Below are 18,761 nucleotides of genomic sequence, written 5' to 3' on the forward strand. Positions count from 1 at the left end.
GCAGTGCCCATGGTGAAGGTCTGATTTCACAGCCAGAACACCATGGCCAGGTCCTCTGTGAAGGTGATGCCTCATTCCTCTTTCTTGCCTGCCACTGAGGATTCTCAGGCTCTGACCCCTCCTACAATGACTACCCACCTCTTCGAAATCATTTTCCAATTATGACTCATTTTGTTTACATTAATTGATTTGGTCATCTTTTAGAATTAGTTTTGGATCCTGAAGACATACTAAAAATATGAAGCAGGGTAATAAATACCTTAGAATTATCTGGCAAGCCGTTTAAAAGAGCAGGGATGATGGGAAAAGGAGAAAGAAAAATCGGTTTACTGTAAGGTATGGTGAAGACTGAATTACACATAGTTCTCCTGAAAACGAGAAGCTATGTTTTCCAACATCTGAATAAATGTACAAGTCCAAATATCAGGAAACAGAATTTCCAGTGCAAATTTTATATACAGCATTATTACCAAAAGCATATAGCAGATATTCCATAAAATAACATTTTCCAAATTAATTACGCATACATATACATCTGCTAATTGAATGACACTGGTAGATACATCTTCATTAAGATGTGAGTTTTATGCTTGTTACTGCATATTTTCAATTATGAATTAAAGGCAAGAATCACCGTCTTCCTGTGAATACATTCCCATAATTTAAGAATTCCACTAAGCTACATTCTGTCTACCAGTTTGTAAGCAAATGTCTCTACAGACCTTTCAAGTATTTATAGTTGGTGCACAGTAACTCGACACTTATTTTGTATAATGTTGCTCAACCGAATGTGGGATACTATAATTATAGCATAATTATTCATAGTTACAGTAAAACTCTAAACCATTTTATTTAGAATATTTCAGCAGTGAACAGAACCTACATGAAAGTGTGCCAAAATAATTTGTGATTGTTTACTGAAATTTATGAGACTTGTAATAGGCTCTGTCTGAACACATATGAAAAATGTAGATAGTGATAGTTTCTGTATATGGGCTGGCTTACAGCTTCCCTACATTCATATTTATCTATGAGTTCTGAAAAATTGGTAATAGAGTATGATTTTTTCAATTGCAGTAAAATATACATAATATAAAATTTATCATTTTAACTATTTTTAAATATACAGTTGCAGTGGCATTAAGTACACCCACACTGTTGTGCAACCATCCTCCCCATCCACCTCCAGAACTTTCTCATCACCCCAATCAGAAACTTTGTATCCATTATGCACTAACTACCCATTCTCCGTCCCCACAGGGTGGCTTATTTCACTTCGCATAATGTACTCAAGGTTCATCCATGTCACCGCATATGTCAGAATTTCCTTCCTGCGGAAGGCTGGTACTATTCCACTGCATGCACAGAACACACTTCCTGCATCCATTCATGGGTGAATGGGATGACACTTGGGCTGCTTCTACCTTTTGGCTACTGTAAATAATGGTGTTATAAACACTGGTGTACAAATATCTGTTCAAGTCCCTGCTTTCAATTCTTTTGGGTCTATAGCCAGAGGTGGAATCGCTGAATCATAGGGTAATTCTATGTTGAATTTTGTGACGAACCTCCATAGCGTTTTCCAACAGCAGCTGAACCATTTTACGTTCCCACAAGCAATGCACAAACTTCCAATTTATCCACCTCTAAATAGCTGATTTTTAAGAAGAAAAATTTGAATTAAAATCTTGTAATATGATTTCTGGACTTGTTTCTTTTCATCTCTCTTCTCTTTGTCACTTGCTTTTATCACAAACCATAGAATTTATGATGCAAGACTTAGTTTGATTAGAAACCCTAATTCCAAGAGGTCTGCTGAGGAAGAGAGACAGAGAAAGTTAAAAGTCATAAAAGTTCATTCAGAGTGTATGTTGCTACAATAAAGAACAACTGGGGGGAGGGGAGTAGTGTCACATGACATGGGATCAGAGGGCAGCTTCCTCCCTGAAATCTTAACGTCATGCTACATTCCTCAGCGTGCAAAGGCAAATTCAACTCAGAAGCTGAGAAGACAAAAACAAGCTTTGATAATAGTCAACTAAAGGAAAGTACATACAAAATGAAGAAGGAAAAATGAGTTTTGTCCTTCAGATAGAGGCTGAGGAAAATGTAGATAATGTGCACCAACAGTTTCTGTGGCCGCTTCATGGAGAGGTAATCAAACATTTAGGATTATTTTTCCTGACTTATTCTTCAGTCTGCTGTATAAATTGAATGATGATAATTTGGTTTACATATCATATGCATTTGTTTAGATGAAATAAAGAAATATTTACAGGATTGGAAATTAAGTAAAACATTCAATGGGCTAGAATTAGAATCATTATTTTAAAATTAGAAATAAAAAACTTCTTTAATTAACATAAAAATATGTTATGCCTGTTATGACACTTCACAAGATACTCATGTAGACACTAAAGCTCTAGTGCTCCTTGATTTGTTTATAAAATCATTTTTAAAAAGAATATTCCACATATATATTTACCAGTTTCATATGAAAATATACTCTCCATAAAGCATAACAATAGTTCGTATTTTATAAAATACAGTAATATAAATTTGATGAAACACGTGGATTTTTTTAATAAAATCCAAATTTCTTAATAAGGACAGATTAAAATAATTTAGTTAAATTTCACCAGAATTAGTTCAAAATAGAATTTCAGAATTACTCTCTGAAAATGAAGGAATATCATATGACCATCTTTCAGAGTTATTTCAAAATTATTCATATAGGATTTTGATTAGTTTAGCTACTACATGCACGTTGAGACTATTTCCAAGTAGGCGATAACGCTGTTTCACTGTTATCTTCTCAGGAAATCCTAAAAAGACAAAGAACAATTTAAAGAAATCATTTGTAATCACAATTTCCAGAGATGAAAGGATGTATCCTTTAGTAAGGGCACAGCGGTCATTTCATAAGTAAATCACTAAGGTCTCCATGAAGTTTTATTAACAAAAGAGAATTTGGAGCCAAAAATATTCTATAACATTATATTGCCTACACAGTGAGATAGTAACACATCACATTATGTGTTATGCTCAGCACACACACACGTACACATATAATATCCACAGAACTCAGAGAAATGCATGTATTAGTGCACTTTTTAAAAAAGCTGTGGCTGCTATTATTTCACAGTTCTTTCTTTGATTTAATAATCCTTTTATGGATATAATTTGCATAGCATAAAAATCACCCATTTTAAGTGTACAATTAAGAGGTTGTTAGTATAGTCACTGAGTTTTTCAAACATCTCCATTATCTAATTGCAGAATATTTTCATTTCTTCAAAAAAAAATTTCGTACCTATTAGCAGTCACTCCCTACTACCTCCCGGCCCCCAACCATTAATCTACTTTCTGTTTCTAGGGGTGTCTACTGGATTATATTTCATATAAATGGAGCCATAAAATATGTTGTCTTTTGTGTCTGGTTTCTTTCACTAAACATGTTTTAAACATTCATTCATGTCATAGCATGTATTAATACTTCATTCCTTGTTGGTGGTGAATAATATTCTATTGTATGGATTTATCACATTTTATTTTTCCATTCATTCGTTCATAGACATTTGGATTGTATCTACTTTTTTGGCTGTTGAGAATAATGCTGTTATGAACATTCATGTATGTTTTTGTATAGATACGTATTTTCAATTCTCTTGGATATACATAGGGGTGAAACTGCTGGGTCACACACTAACTCTATGTTTAATGTTTGAGGAACCATTAGACTGTTTTTCAAAGCAGCTGCACCATTTCACATTCACACCCAACAGTGTATGAGGGTTCCAATATCTCCACATCTTCATCAATACTGTTATTGTTTGTCTTTTCTATTTTAGCCATCCTAATGAGTATGAAGTAATATCACATTGTGATTTGATTTACATTTCCCTAATAACTAACTAACATATTTTTAATGTGCTTATTGGCCATTTATCTATTCCTTTTGGAGAAATGTTGACTCAAATCCTTGCCCATTTTAAAATTGGATTTCTCTTTTTTTAATTGTTGAATGGTAAGAGTCCTTTACATATTCTGGATACAAGTACCCCACGGGTGTTTTTACACTCTGCTTCCACAAATTGCCTTTCTCATATTGGACTTCCATTTGCTACATTCCTTTCTTAAAACAAAAAGGCCCATGGATCCCTTATATGCTGGAAGAAGGCCTTGCAAATATCAGCATAAAAGACTGTCCACGTACAAGAGTGTGCACTATAATGTTAGTTATAATGGCAGGATTCCACATTCAGCATACTCTAGCATAGCAAGGAAATAAAGGAAAAATAACTTAGATAAGAAAATGAAAAACAATTAGGAGCATTAAGAATAGCAAAATTTCATATACTCATGAGGACAGGAAGGTAGAATTAGTTACAATAAAGTTGCTTCATTGACACTTGACATTTTACTAACTGCAATAAAATAACAGCAATTACTGTTGCAATTAAACATGATCATAAAGTTTCTATTCTAAAGATAATATCTTAGGTAAGCACATTATTTATCTAAAATTATTTACTTCAAAGTAGCCAGAGGTACAAATGTACCTACAAACAGGCTTTTAGACTATCCCAGAGATGATCTTTTGCAATATTACAATTACCTCAGAAGGAAAGAAAGGTTTGAAAACAAACAAGTAAGATTCGTACAAATTATATCTATGTGTGTGTGCACGTGTGTGTGTGTGCGCGCATCTGTGCATATTTCTTTAAATCTAAATTATTAGGTTGGTGCAAAAGCATTGCAGTTTTTGCCACTGAAAGTAAAGCATCTGTGCATATTTCTTTAAATCTAAACTATTAGGTTGGCACAAAAGTAATTGAAGTTTTTGCCATTGAAAGTGACGGCAAATTACTTTTCTACCAATCTAACAACTTGTGAAAAAAATGACATAATTTTTTAAGTTAAAAGACAACTTTTAAAAAACGTAGATACATTAAAAATAACAATGATAATCCTCAAAAACAAAGAAACATGGGATGAACAAGGTCAAGATATCAGCTTTCACCCGCAAGGACAGGTTAGTGTTTTTCTTCAAAAGCCCGCTACCGCAGAATACGCACCACCAGTCACAGAACCAGGACAGAGCGTTTGGAAGGATCAATGCAGATCCATCATTGCCAGTAGACAAACAGCTCAAACAATGCCCATTTTTGGACCCAGGGTCAATAATGTTGGAAACACACATGAGGGACAGTTGTGTCACGGTGCTGCTCAGTGGTGACATCAGGGTAAGCTCAACTCCAAAAACATATCACGTATTTTAGAAGGAGGTTCAGTAATTTCAAAGGCTGTTTTTCTAAGTATTATACATATAGATTCAGAGAGCTTTGAAAAATTCTATTTCACCCACTTAAAATTTTAAAAAATGAGAAAAATATTTATGAAATAAAGATTATAAAAGTAAATACATGGCTCATTCTAAAAATGAAAGCTAAAATAAATTTTACATTATGTCTCAGATATTAGATAAGAATTTCATAAACATTGACTCATTTAACTATCACAATAACTCTATGAAGCAGGAGTTATGATCATCCTCATTTTACAGAGAAGTAAACTAAAGAAGGGAACGGTTAAGGTGGGGCTGGGATATGAAATCATTCAGTCTGACTCTGGGCTCTGTGCTCCTTACCAAGGTTCAGTATTACCAAAGTGACTACTGCCCTTTGAAAACAAAAAAGCACTGAAAAAAAGCTGAGGAATTCATTTTAATTGAATAGTTAATCTCTTTTCTGTCTTCAAGAGTATGTCTGATTGCTCATCTGAAAAAAGGAAAAAAAATAGTAGCTAGGAAAGCAGACTAGGAATGAGAATTCTTAAGTCTAATTCTCAGCTCTTCTATTTGTTTTGTAATGCTGTCACTCGTTTTGTGACATAAACTACAAGGAAAGTTTGTGTTTTTCTTAAACAACACTTCCCAGGATATTTGGGACAAAAATGAGATCACCAAGAAAGAGGCAGGGAGTACAAAATAAACCTGGTTGCTGCGACTACACTCAGAGAATCAATTACCAAGAGAGTAGTCAAATTATATTGGCAGTTTGTTCCCTATGTACAAAATGGTTGTGTTCCAAAACCTCAGCTTAAATCCATTATTTAGAATTTGAAACACAATCTATTAAACCCATTATTTATTTGAGGGATAGTGCCATATTAATATTACAAAAGTATTGGACTTAACAAAGTTTGACTTTTCTGCATTCGAACTCTCAAGAGTCCTCAAAAGCACATTTCCTCCTTCTCTAGCCAGGGAAGCATTCGAGGGAGGTGAGTCTTCCTCCCAGCCCATCGGCCAGGTACTGGGAGCATGCCCACCCCAGGCCTAAGAAACCCACAGCCTCCTCAGAGGTGAGAGCACTGGCCCCAGTAGTGGGATCAGGGAGATGGGCTGGGGCATCTCTGAGAAGGCCAAAGCAGTGTGTCCAATCTCTTCAGAGCACCAATCCCTGGACTTCTTGGACTGCCAATGGAATTAGGCCTTTGACTTTCTCACTCTACAACTAAATCTTCCCATTTGTTCTTGAGATTCCTTGCTGTAGATCCCCAATCTTTCATTAACTCTGTGTCAATTCATCTCCTGTGTCAATTTCATCTTCTGAGTCCCCCTTTCGTTCCATTATGAAAGCTCCTTCCTAGACAGCCTCTCCACCTCCTCTTTCTCCACCTACCCCTTGTAGGGAAGGATAGGGGCACACAGCTGACACAGGTGTATCTCTGAGGAGAATAAATACCAATACACCCCCACCCTTCCAAAATAATCCCTCAACTGCCTTTTAATTTATAAAAAGCCAATCGAAAGCATTCTTTCACAAGCTCTAGTGTGGGGTGATTAGGAGAGGACCTCTGGAAAAGAAAATAAGCTGGAAAGGGGATGCTATGCACAGCCATCTGTGGAAAGAGGCAAGGAGTTGCCAATGTGACCCTTCTAGCCATGCCAACCTCTGTGACCCACTACTGGAGTTAGAGAGGGGGAGAATGAGTCAGTAGAGAACCGAATGAGGCAGTTATGAGGGGAAAGAGGGCAGAAAGATGCCATAAATGGCATGATCAGGAAAGGAAAGAGGTTTCTTGAGCCCATTTGTTTAGGCAAGTCCTAGACACACAAGTCCCTAAAGATTTTTGAGAGTTTTAATACATGAAAGCTGAATTCTGCACGTATCCCACATACCGAACTCTGGAGGAAATCCAAGGAGATTTGCTATTTCTTTAGGAGTGAAATATCGCAGTTTAAGTATTAACAGCTTTGTTATCTGTTCTTCTTGTGACAAATTGGTAAGGGATTTGTAGATATTCTCAACCTGTAAGAAAATACCCAAGATAACTAAAAAAGTAATGTGCAACTAGATTTAAGATCTCCTGCTGTGAGATAGTTTAAACTCGATGGACATACAGTCTGCTGTAACACACAGTGGCAAAGTGCACAGGGCAAAATGGCTCTGTGCAATAGACTACATATTGGCTCAATAAGGGCAATGTAAACTTTGAAAAGAAAAAAAGGTTAACATTCAACAGATCAGGATATTTTTCAGGGTGTCTGTCATTTTTGAGCCCTTAAAATAAAATCCTAAGAGTATAAACAATAAATGACAATATAAAAGAAATATAGTGAAAAATGCAAAAGAAGCTTGACAAAACAACAAAGTCGATTTTACAATAAAACAGGAGAATCATTAAAACTTTTATTTTTATACTCAGGTTCATCAAGATACTTCCTTAAAACGATTAAATATATTAAGCAAATATAATTTCTCAAATCCAGACATTCAATTGCCTATAACAGAATTTTTACCATGGGTAAATTTTATCAGTAGTTAAAAGTTTGAATCAGTATAAAAGATAATGTGATCTCACTTTAAAAGTATTCAAAAAAATATAAAATTTGCTATATATTAGACTTGTATTCAACCATGACACCATGAAGAGTTAACAACTGAAGTATTCATAAAGCACATTGTTAAGATTATTTTTTTCCTTAAAAGGAAGTTTTATAGTGTGTGCTGCAAAGGAGGGCTCCAATATTAAGATGTTTGTACAACATTTTAGAGAACATTAACTATTGTAGGCTGAGTTTCAACTACTATTTATGGAATAAAAGAAAAGCAGAAGGTAAAAATAAGAAAAAGAAAAACATAAAACATTCCTTGTGCATATACTCATGTAGAGCAACAAGAAAAAGATTTATTCAACAGTAATAAAATATTATATATATGAATATACATATGAATGAATAAAATATATATTCATGGCCAGTTGAATGCATAAAATTATTCTAATGTTCTCAAAGTATTAAACAATTTTAGTTAAAAGTTTTAAAGTGTTTTAGCTTTAAAACATGCATAGTACCTGCACATCCTCTGCAGTCTGTAACACAGACCCTGTCCCTTCTATGTAGCTTCCATATCTGAAAAATCAACACAACTATTATGCAGCACCTGATGTATGTGTTAATGCTAAATTTCTTAAATATTTATTGAATGAATTAATCAATCTACACAGTTACATCCTTCTGAAATATCTTGAATAATGTCACATAAATATCCTTTGCAGGTAAAAAATTACTAGGTAAAAGACATAATATAGTTTCATTTAAACGTCTCATCAATGGGCCGGGCACAGTGGCTAATGTCTGTGATCCCAGCACTTTGGGAGGCCCAGGTGGGTGGATCACCTGAGGTCAGGAGTTCGAGGTCAGCCTGGCCAACATGGTGAAATCCTGTCTCTACTAAAAATATTTTAAAAATGAGCCAGGCGTGGTGGTGCGTGCCTACCTCAGGAGGCTGAGGTAGGAGAATCTCTTGAACCTGGGAGGCGGAGGTTGCAGTGAGCCAAGATCACGCCACTGCACTCCAGCCTGGGCAACAGAGTGAGACTCCATCTAAAAAAATTATAATAATAATAAATAATAAATGTCTCAGAAATGAAACATGGCACAGTTTTTTGAGTTGAGTAAACACCACTGAATGATGAACTATAAATTGTCATTTCTTTTTATTAATTGTCTTGTCTTGAATGTTCATCACTGGAAAGGATGCACTTTATATTCAAATATAATTCAATATTGGCTCCCTTGCCACATTAACCTAAATGTTGTATAGGGGAAAAGAAATTGCTGCCATTTTTATCAGGCCTGAACCATGATTTCCTCTCAGGAACTCACCACCCTGCTCTCTAACACCACAGCAAACACAGTGCCACTGATCCTATGTCTGCTTGTCATTTAACACAGTATGATTTTATGATCACTTTCATACAACAATCAGACCATTATATAAAAAACTGCATAGAAAGTATAAAACACTTCAGAAATGCAAGTCATTAGCAGTATTTCTCTCTCTAAGATTATTGCCAAGCTGGCTGTTCAACATATTAGCATTATTTCTTTTTCACAAAGAAAACAGTTTAAAATAAGAATTTGAGGGAAAAAGTCAAACCAGGAAAAAAATAATTTTTTTCAAACTGTCTTTTTCATATATATTACACATATAAATACGTGTGTATATACACACAGTATCTATACCAAAATAAATTTTACCATCAGGCTCCTTTTATGCCATCTTTATAATTAGAAAAGAATTTCAAGGTTGTTTTTTATTACAAAATTGCTAAGTCTTATTTTATGAGAGTCCTAAACAGAACCTATTGAACTTGGTAATTGACAACAGCCCAGTGAAGTCTTCCAAGATAATGGAAAGCAATAAACCCTTTCCCCTGAAGTACAAGGGCAGAGTATAATAAACTCAGAATGACTCTGGTATGGTTCTACTGGGGTACAGTGTATCATACAAGATATTAATAGCTAGCTAGAAGGTAAGAACAGAAAGCCTGAATTGACAAATCATACAACTACCTACCAAATGAGGTTGAGTAGCATTCAGAAAGCACAGACAGAGATCCTTGGCAAAATTTTTCTTTTTTTTTTGAGACAGAGTCTCACTCTGTCGCCCAGGCTGGAGCGCAGGGATATGATCTCGGCTCACTGCAACCTCTGCCCCCCAGATTCAAGCGATTCTCCTGCCTCAGTCTCCCAAGTAGCTGGGAATGCAGACACCCACCACCATGCCTGGTCAATTTTTGTAGTCTTCATACAGACAGGGTTTCACCATGTTGGCCAGGCTAGTCTCAAACTCCTGACCTCAGGTGATCTACCTGCCTCAGCCTCCCAAAGTGTTGGGATTACAGGCATGAGCCAGCGTGCCCGGCCAAAATTTTTCTTAAAAAGGTCTAATTTTCCCCATTCTAGGTTTAAAAAAATTAGTGAGAACTGTATTAAATGTTCAAGTAATAACCCAAAGGAAGCCCTCTAAATGTTCATGAATAGGTAACCAGTAAAGTAAATTATATAATATACCTACACCATGAAAACAGAAAGTCCTTTAAGTACTGATATGCGATAATATTCTATTTATATTGTGCAGTGAAAAAAGGGGCATATATATAATATCCTGCCATTTACTTATAAAGGGGGATAAAATATACATGGATACTTAAATACACTTTCAGATACAATACCTCTGGAAGATTATACAGTAAACTGATATCATTGGTCACATGTGGGGAGAAGAACTGAATGGTCAAGAGACAGAAATGGAAGGGAGTCTTACAACCTTAGTTATCTTTTGAATTGGAAACCTTGGGCATATATTACTTATATAAAAACCTGAATAAAATTTAAATTTAAAAGTTACCCTAATATTCTCCAGATGACTCAATATTACTTCTTTAGTTTAAAATTTAATTTCTTATTATACATTGATCATAAGAGTGAACACTTGAGGTATGATGTGCCACAGAAGTGCTAAAGAATTAGCAAGTAATAGTCTACAGAAACCATGTCTCCACTATGGGTATTTAAGCTCCTATGAAGGTCACCAAACAAATGACATTGTCTTTTATGAGCACTTTTGTGGGTGGTGCACATAATGTTCTGCCAAACGGAATTTTTACTTGTGTTCTACTGGAACACGAAGCAGGCAATTAAGGGAAAATACCTCATTCTAGCAAAAACATTTTATAAAATGCTCCTTGTTTTTAGAAGAACTTAAAGAAACAATAGCTTTAAAAAACCTGGTTATTTTGGATACAGGATGAATAGATCTTTAAAACCTACCCTTTGGTAAAGCACACGGACCTTCTACAAGTGGGCTGAACAATGTCTAATAGAAGAGCATATCGCAGCAATGACTTTGGTGGTAAAAGATACTGGTTCACGTCAGTGTCATCTTCAAGAAAATCTTTTAGCATTTTCACAGAGAGATCACTATCTTGTTGATTTTTCCTGTGAATTTCTTCTGCAGTTTCAAGCTTAAAAAGAATGGCATCTTTTCCAGAACACTGTATGCTGCCATCAAAGCTAATATTTGGTTCAACGTTCTTTTCTTGAATTTTATTTTCTACATCCATTGCATATTTTTGTGGATGTACAGATTCAATTTTGGGGAACTCCATCAGTACCTGGCATTACATAAAAATACACAAATTGTCAAAAGTTGCATTCAAAATAAGAGAAATTAATAATGTCCAGTCAACATTACGAAAAAAACCTCATTAGCCTTTATGGGGTTGCCATTAAAAGATAGAAATTGTGGTTTACTTGTATTTGTACAAGTTATTACACGTCATTAATCATATAGCTATATTGTCATCAGGCTACAGATGATTTATTTCATGGATTAGTGTTTACAGTATTTATTAATAAAAACATTCAATAAACTAACAGAAAGTATATACTGAATATAGATAAATCACATTTGTATCCTATTTGGAAAAGAAGTTTAGAAAGCAACACTAACATTTCCAGAAAACGTGTTTTGAATCAAGTTTTGCCATACTCCTTCATTAAAAAGGAAAAACCAAAACATAGCTATGATCTAAAGGAAAACCAGCAATTAAAAAAAGAAAAGCGGTTTTCACTGTGAAAGGTTATTTCTACTCATGAGTCCTATGGGAAAAACTTGTTTCTGCAAAACATACAACCATGTATAAAGTCCTATTTTGTAAAAGGAAAACCATTCCAGGAATTTTTAATGATGAAGTCCTTGAAGTCAATGTATAAAGTTACTATTAACTTAATATAATGTGTAAGGTATATTAACTTTACATTGGAATTGGCTACTATGGAAAGGGAGCAATATTAGTATTATATTATAAAGGGATTGAGGTGACACTACCAATCCCTTATTAGTAGACATGACTTTTGTGTCCTTACCTATGAAAGTTAAGGAGAGTTTCGCCGAACTGCTGAAACTCAGTTATCCATCCCCGTTTTTTGACCTAAGCATGTAAAACTGCTCACATAATTAGAGATTCTTTCTGTAGCAATTAAGCATTTTATTCTAGCTTGTACTAATCATTACTATATTTTAATCAATTAAGCTAAATAGCATTGGCTTTAAAGAAAATGCAACCCATGTATTAAAATATTTGTAAGCCACTTTTAAGATAAAATATTATCAAAAGTAACCAATGGCTTCTATGGGAAGGATAAAATGATAAATCCAAAATAGTCAACGGTCAAAAGGGAAATTATGGGGGAAGGAGGAAGATAACAATACTAATGATAAGTTTTTTAACTCATTTGTTTTCTAATGAGGAAAAGAAACATTGTTTTGTTTTGTTTTTGTTTTGTTTTAAACAATAAAAGTGGCAAGATGAAAACGGCCTTGAAGATGGACCTAGGGCATGGTCTATACTTTAGATTCTATAGTACACAGAGACAGCTACACAAAGTAGTTCTTGAAAATAAATTAGCAGACTAATATATATGTATAATAAATACGCCATAATATTCATAATAAAATTCCAATCATAATACCTGACCAGGGGCTTGAAAGGGTAATGGCTCTGACTGAAGCTTTGCAATAAGAAAATATCGTAGCCTTGAATTTGGAATGCCAAGCTGTAAGCAAAGCAAAGCAGTTAGTTACTCTAAAAAATTAAAGAGAGTGGTACCAACTTTAGCACCAAGTTAAACAGCAACAACAAAAAACTCAAACGAGCCTACATTTAGCTTCTACCACAGCAAAATTTGCTATGGATTTGTAGAAGACTCCATTGCAGTACATTTTAAACTATTAAGTTGCTACTTTGTACTTTTATTTGAATGAGTTAAAGATTGAAGCTGACAAATATATCTACAAGTCACTTCCATTTTATATTTCCCAGCTAAGACGTAGTATAGATATTTTTATATTCATTATTGATAATATATTAATAATTTAAAAATTCAAATATAGCTATTCTTGGCTATTTATTACCTCATTTTGTTAAAAAAGGATGATTCACTATGTTTTACAAGCTAAAAGGCAATAAATATGAAATAAATTTAAAGAGATCAAATATGTTGCCAATTTCCACAGCTTGTATCTTGAATTTTTATAATGGGTTTTCTATTAATTTCTGGGCAAAGAACAATATAATATGGCTAAAGATGACAAGAAACTAACAAGAACAATAACAAAAAGCTGACAGCAACACTTGCAAAATTCAAATCAGTCAAATAACTTGTCTTATCATGATCAATTACTTAAATTTCTTATCCATGAAATGGAAGCAGTGTTTTCAACTTAATGTTATGTCCCCAAAGCAGTAACTAGAAAGTTACTACCTGTTTATATTGTTTTCTATTTTGGATTATTTTGAAACATTAACATTATTAATTATTAACATTATTAACACCAAGTTTGGAAATACCAAACTTGACGTATTTTCAAAATATGCTATCCTTTGCTCTCTAAAAGAGAAATATAGTCTCTCTTTCAAGCTATATAATTTTTTTTCATAAAATATGTATGAATGAATTTATATGCATGCACTAAATTTTTGGGAAGGAAGACCCATAATCTAAACTATTTTCAGAGTTTACCTATAATATTATCCAAAATAAAGCCATTCTGCTTATCAAATCAAATTTCCTTTGGGAAAAAAAGCCTTTAAATTATAATTTATATAAGCATTTATAACTGTGATACCTACAGAGGTTGGAGATAATAGAAACTCTTGGTACTGAAAGCCACAATTTTCTATTGTTTGTATCAAGAGGTCTCTAAAAAGAAAAAAAAAACTTTAATTCTTTACTTGGAAAGGCGGTTCTTATTTAAATAATATACACAAAAACTGGGTTTCTTTTGTTTGTTTTCTTGTTTTTTTTTTGGTTTTTTTTGAGACAGAGTCTCACTCTGTTGCCCAGGCTGGAATGCAATGGCGGAATCTCGGCTCACTGCATCCTCCGCCTCCCAGGTTCAAGCAATTCTCTGCCTCAGTCTCCTGAGTAACTGGGATTACAGGCACCCACCACCACGCCTGGCTAATTTTTTTGTATTTTTAGTAGATACAGGGTTTCACCATCTTGGCCAGGCTGGTCTAGAACTCCTGACCTCATGATCCACCCGCCTCGGCCTCCCAAAGTGCTGGGATTACAGGCGTGAGCCACCGCGCCCGGCCCACAAAACCTCATTTTAAGTGAAAACTGTAGCTTCACTTGTTTAGAAAGATAATGACCCTATGTTTTTACTAAGTTCAGCACCTCAGAAATAATACTGAATCAAAAGATATAGATAATTCATTACTACAAATAAATAAAGCTGCCAGATAAATTATCCAAACTGATGAAAGTCAGAATTGCTAATCTAGTGATGATCAATCTGCCATGGGAACTAGAACTTTATCTTCAAGGTGGCCAGTCAGATGGGAGCACTGTTACAGACAGCAGCTGACTCAAGGACTCGGGTGGATGCTTTCTCTCCAGCTGAGCCACCATCTGAAAGAACCCCGACACAGGGATTCTTCCTGCATCCAACTGTAGGGCAGAAAATACTTGTCAACAGGACCAATTCTTACTGAAAACATTTCTACTTCCACAGAAATAAGCACCAATATAAATGACTAAAACTGAGAAATGCCATTCTTACCAACCACTTACTCTAGAAAAATTCGAAAATATCAAAATAGAAGAGAATCGGTTGAACAAAACTTGGTAATACTTATTGTAATACTTACTAATACATTATTAGTAAAATCAATACTGATGAGTAAGACATTTAATATATAAAATGTCAGAATGTATGCACTGGTTTTTAAGATTTTTATTTCACAACAGTTCCTACTATAAGATATACCAAGTCTAAGATGTATGCAAGACAAATACATTTTTTTACCTTGTAGAAGATACTTCAAAACCTTTAACGTTTTCCAAAAGAATATACTTTGGTAATTTTTGTAATCTATAAAAAAATAAACAAATGGAATTCTAAATATCTCATTACTAAGAAGAAAAAGTAAAATCATTACTTGTGGGAAATACGAGGTAAGTAATTTTCTGAACTCTTTTTAAAATGGAATTTTATAAGGCTGGAGACAACATATATTTTATTCATTTTTCCCTTAAACACAGCACACTTGATAAAGTTAACATTTGAAATGTTGATTTCCATTGAAGTTTATCTCAAGCATGGGTTCACACAGAGCCTCTGTGGTGTCAACTGAAAGGGCGGCTACTCACATAGAAGGGTGGCTTTAAGGGTGTGCACATATTTCCAGGCCATGGGTAACAGCATTCACTAACATTAGCACCATCTGCATCAACACTATGAGCAGAGGCAGCAGAATCTAGCTAGTAGGCTGTGATTCCCTGTCACTCACTGTGGTGGCAAGCATGGAATTGTGAAACATTTGCAGTTACTCTATTAGTCATGGTAGGAGAAGATAAATGACATGCCCAATATCTCAAGGGAGCATGTATAAATGGCTATCCTCTACAAAATGACAAACGTCACATTCTTCCAGACCTGGAGTTTCAAATTAAAGGTAAGCTTGTACAGGAACCTAAGTTTTTACCTTGGGAGAATATCTAGAATATATAAGAAGCTATTCGTCCTTGAATCAGTCATATCACCCTGCCGGCCAATCCTAAAGGGGTAAAAAATAAATAAATAAAACACAGAAAGTTTATTAAGAATCTGATAAAAAGATGTCAAATCACTTTTTAAGTCAAAAGGAGAATAAAAATAAGTTAGTCCTCACAAAAAATAGGGTCATCTTTGTTGTTACAGAGAAGAAAATACATTTATTCATTTATAAAGAAAAAAAGGGTCCAGGTGCAGAGGCTCACGCCTGTAATCCCAGCACTTTGGGAGGTGAGGCAGGTGGATCACGTGAGGCCAGGAGTTCGGGACCAGCCTGGCCGACATGGTGAAACCCCGTCTCTACTAAAAATACAAAAATTAGGCCGAGCGTGGTGGCTCACATCTATAATCCCAGCACTTCAGAAGGCCGAGGTGGGCAGAACACTTGAGCCCGGGAGTTCCAGACCAGCCTGGCCAACATGGCAAAACTCCATCTCTATTAAAAATGCAAAATTCAGCCAGGCGTGGTGGGGTACGCCTGTAATCCCACCAACTAAGGAGGCAGAGGCACAAGAATCACTTGAACCTGGAAGGCAGAGGTTTAAAAGAAAAAAATCCTTACATATCTAATAAGTACACTTAAAATTTATCTTTATAAAACAATATGACAAATGACTTACATTAATCAAAAAAGAACAAGAAGTCAGTACAGAATAAAACCAACTGCTCTCTTAAAATCACTTTGTTTAGGAAAACACACACACATGTGCTGGCTGACTACACTTTTTGCTTTCCCCTTGGTGATATAACCAGAGTTCAGATGAATGAACTGCTGAATGGAGTAGCAACCCGAAACTAATGGCACTGGTGGCCAATCTAAGCCAATCAAAGCAGTAGGTAAAACTAACACAATTTTGTCCAAAGTAAATAGGAGAGACTTAAGCTGAAGTCTAGATTCTATAAGCAGGAGGTGCAACTTGGTTAGAGTAACCAGGGTCAAAACAAGTCATGTAAACAGGCAGTATTTGGGCTAGCAAATAGATCCTACAAGAAAGATTCACAGCATGACCAAAGATAAAGCAGAAATGAAGACTTGAATTGAACCCGAGCAGCAGGAATAGAGGATCAAGCAGAAAAGCAGAAATGAAGACTTGAATTGAGCCTGAGCAGCAGGAACAGAGGACCAGGGTTCAAAAGCATGTGTATAGAGGGAAATTTATAGCACTAAAAGCCCACAAGAGAAAGCAGGAAACATCTAAAATTTACACCCTAACATCACAATTAAAAGAACTAGAGAAGCAAGAGCAAACACATTCAAAAGCTAGGAGAAGGCAAGAAATAACTAAGATCAGAGCAGAACTGAAGGAAATAGAGACACAAAAAACCCTTCAAAAAATCAATGAATCCAGGAGCTGGTTTTTTGAAAAGATCAACAAAATTGATAGACCGCTAGCAAGACTAATAAAGAAGAGAGAAGAATCAAATAGATGCAATAAAAAATGATAAAGGGGATATCACCACCGACCCCACAGAAATACAAACTACCATCACAGAATACTATAAACACCTCTACACAAATAAACTAGAAAATCTAGAAGAAATGGATAAATTCCTCGACACATACACCCTCCCAAGACTAAACCAGGAAGAAGCTGAATCTCTGAATAGACCAACAACAGGCTTTGAAATTGAGGCAATAATTAATAGCTTACCAACCAAAAAAAGTCCAGGACCAGACAGATTCACAGTCAAATTCTACCAGAGGTACAAAAAGGAGCTGGTACCATTCCTTCTGAAACTATTCCAATCAATAGGAAAAGAGGGAATCCTCCCTAACTCATTTTATGAGGCCAGCATCATCCTGATACCAAAGCCTGGCAGAGACACAACAAAAAAAGAGAATTTTAGACCAATATCCCTGATGAACATCGATGCAAAAATCCACAATAAAATACTGGCAAACCAAATCCAGCAGCACATCAAAAAGCTTATCCACCACGATCAAGTGGGCTTCACCCCTGGGATGCAAGGCTGGTTCAACATATGCAAATCAATAAATGTAATCCAGCATATAAACAGAACCAACGACAAAAACCACATGATTATCTCAATAAATGCAGAAAAGACCTTTGACAAAATTCAACAACCCTTCATGCTAAAAACTCTCAATAAATTAGGTATTGATGGGACATATCTCAAAATAATAAGAGCTATCTATGACAAACCCACAGCCAATATCATACTGAATGGGCAAAAACTGGAAGCATTCCCTTTGAAAACTGGCACAAGACAGGGATGACCTCTCTCATCACTCCTATTCAACATAGTGTTGGAAGTTCTGGCCAGGGCAATCAGGCAGGAGAAGGAAATAAAGGGCATTCAATTAGGAAAAGAGGAAGTCAAATTGTCCCTGTTTGCAGATGACATGATTGTATATCTAGAAAAACCCATCATCTCAGCCCACAATCTCCTTAAGCTGATAAGCAACTTCAGCAAAGTCTCAGGATACAAAATCAATGTGCAAAAATTACCAGCATTCTTATACACCAATAACAGACAAACAGAGAGCCAAATCATGAGTGAACTCCCATTCACAATTGCTTCAAAGAGAATAAAATAACTAGGAATCCAACTTACAAGGGATGTGAAGGACCTCTTCAAGGAGATCTACAAACCACTGCTCAATGAAATAAAAGAGGATACAAACAAATGGAAGAACATTCCATGCTCATGGATAGGAAGAATCAATACTGTGAAAATGGCCACACTGCCCAAGGTAATTTATAGATTCAATGCCATCCCCATCAAGCTACCAATGATTTTCTTCACAGAATTGGAAAAAACTACTTCAAAGTTCATATGGAACCAAAAAAGAGCCCACATTGCCAAGTCAATCCTAAGCCA

The 18,761-nt window shown here is 35.3% G+C and overlaps 1 protein-coding gene across 7 annotated transcripts in view; it reads right to left on the bottom strand.

Annotated features, from left to right (window-relative positions):
• Nucleotides 1-423: 423 nt before the first annotated feature.
• TRDMT1 (tRNA aspartic acid methyltransferase 1) overlaps nt 424-18,761 on the bottom strand; it is a 55,283-nt gene continuing 36,945 nt past the window's right edge. For 3 of the 7 annotated variants that reach the window (XM_003831177.7, XM_008956576.5, XM_008956574.5), the window contains 8 exons: nt 15,850-15,921; nt 15,171-15,236; nt 13,990-14,059; nt 12,830-12,913; nt 11,126-11,469; nt 8,362-8,419; nt 7,187-7,316; nt 424-2,825 (listed from right to left, as the gene is read on the bottom strand). In XM_003831177.7, coding sequence (XP_003831225.1) covers nt 2,725-2,825; nt 7,187-7,316; nt 8,362-8,419; nt 11,126-11,469; nt 12,830-12,913; nt 13,990-14,059; nt 15,171-15,236; nt 15,850-15,921 — 925 coding nt within the window. In that variant the 3' untranslated portion in view covers nt 424-2,724. Of the gene's footprint in view, nt 2,826-5,590; nt 5,781-7,186; nt 7,317-8,361; nt 8,420-11,125; nt 11,470-12,829; nt 12,914-13,989; nt 14,060-15,170; nt 15,237-15,849; nt 15,922-18,761 lie in introns of those variants that run through there. The other 4 variants (XM_008956572.7, XM_055092446.2, XM_024930460.4 and 1 more) reach the window with 3 other exon arrangements.

This window comes from Pan paniscus, chromosome 8 (assembly GCF_029289425.2).
Source record: "Pan paniscus chromosome 8, NHGRI_mPanPan1-v2.0_pri, whole genome shotgun sequence".
Taxonomy (NCBI): Eukaryota; Metazoa; Chordata; class Mammalia; order Primates; family Hominidae; genus Pan; species Pan paniscus.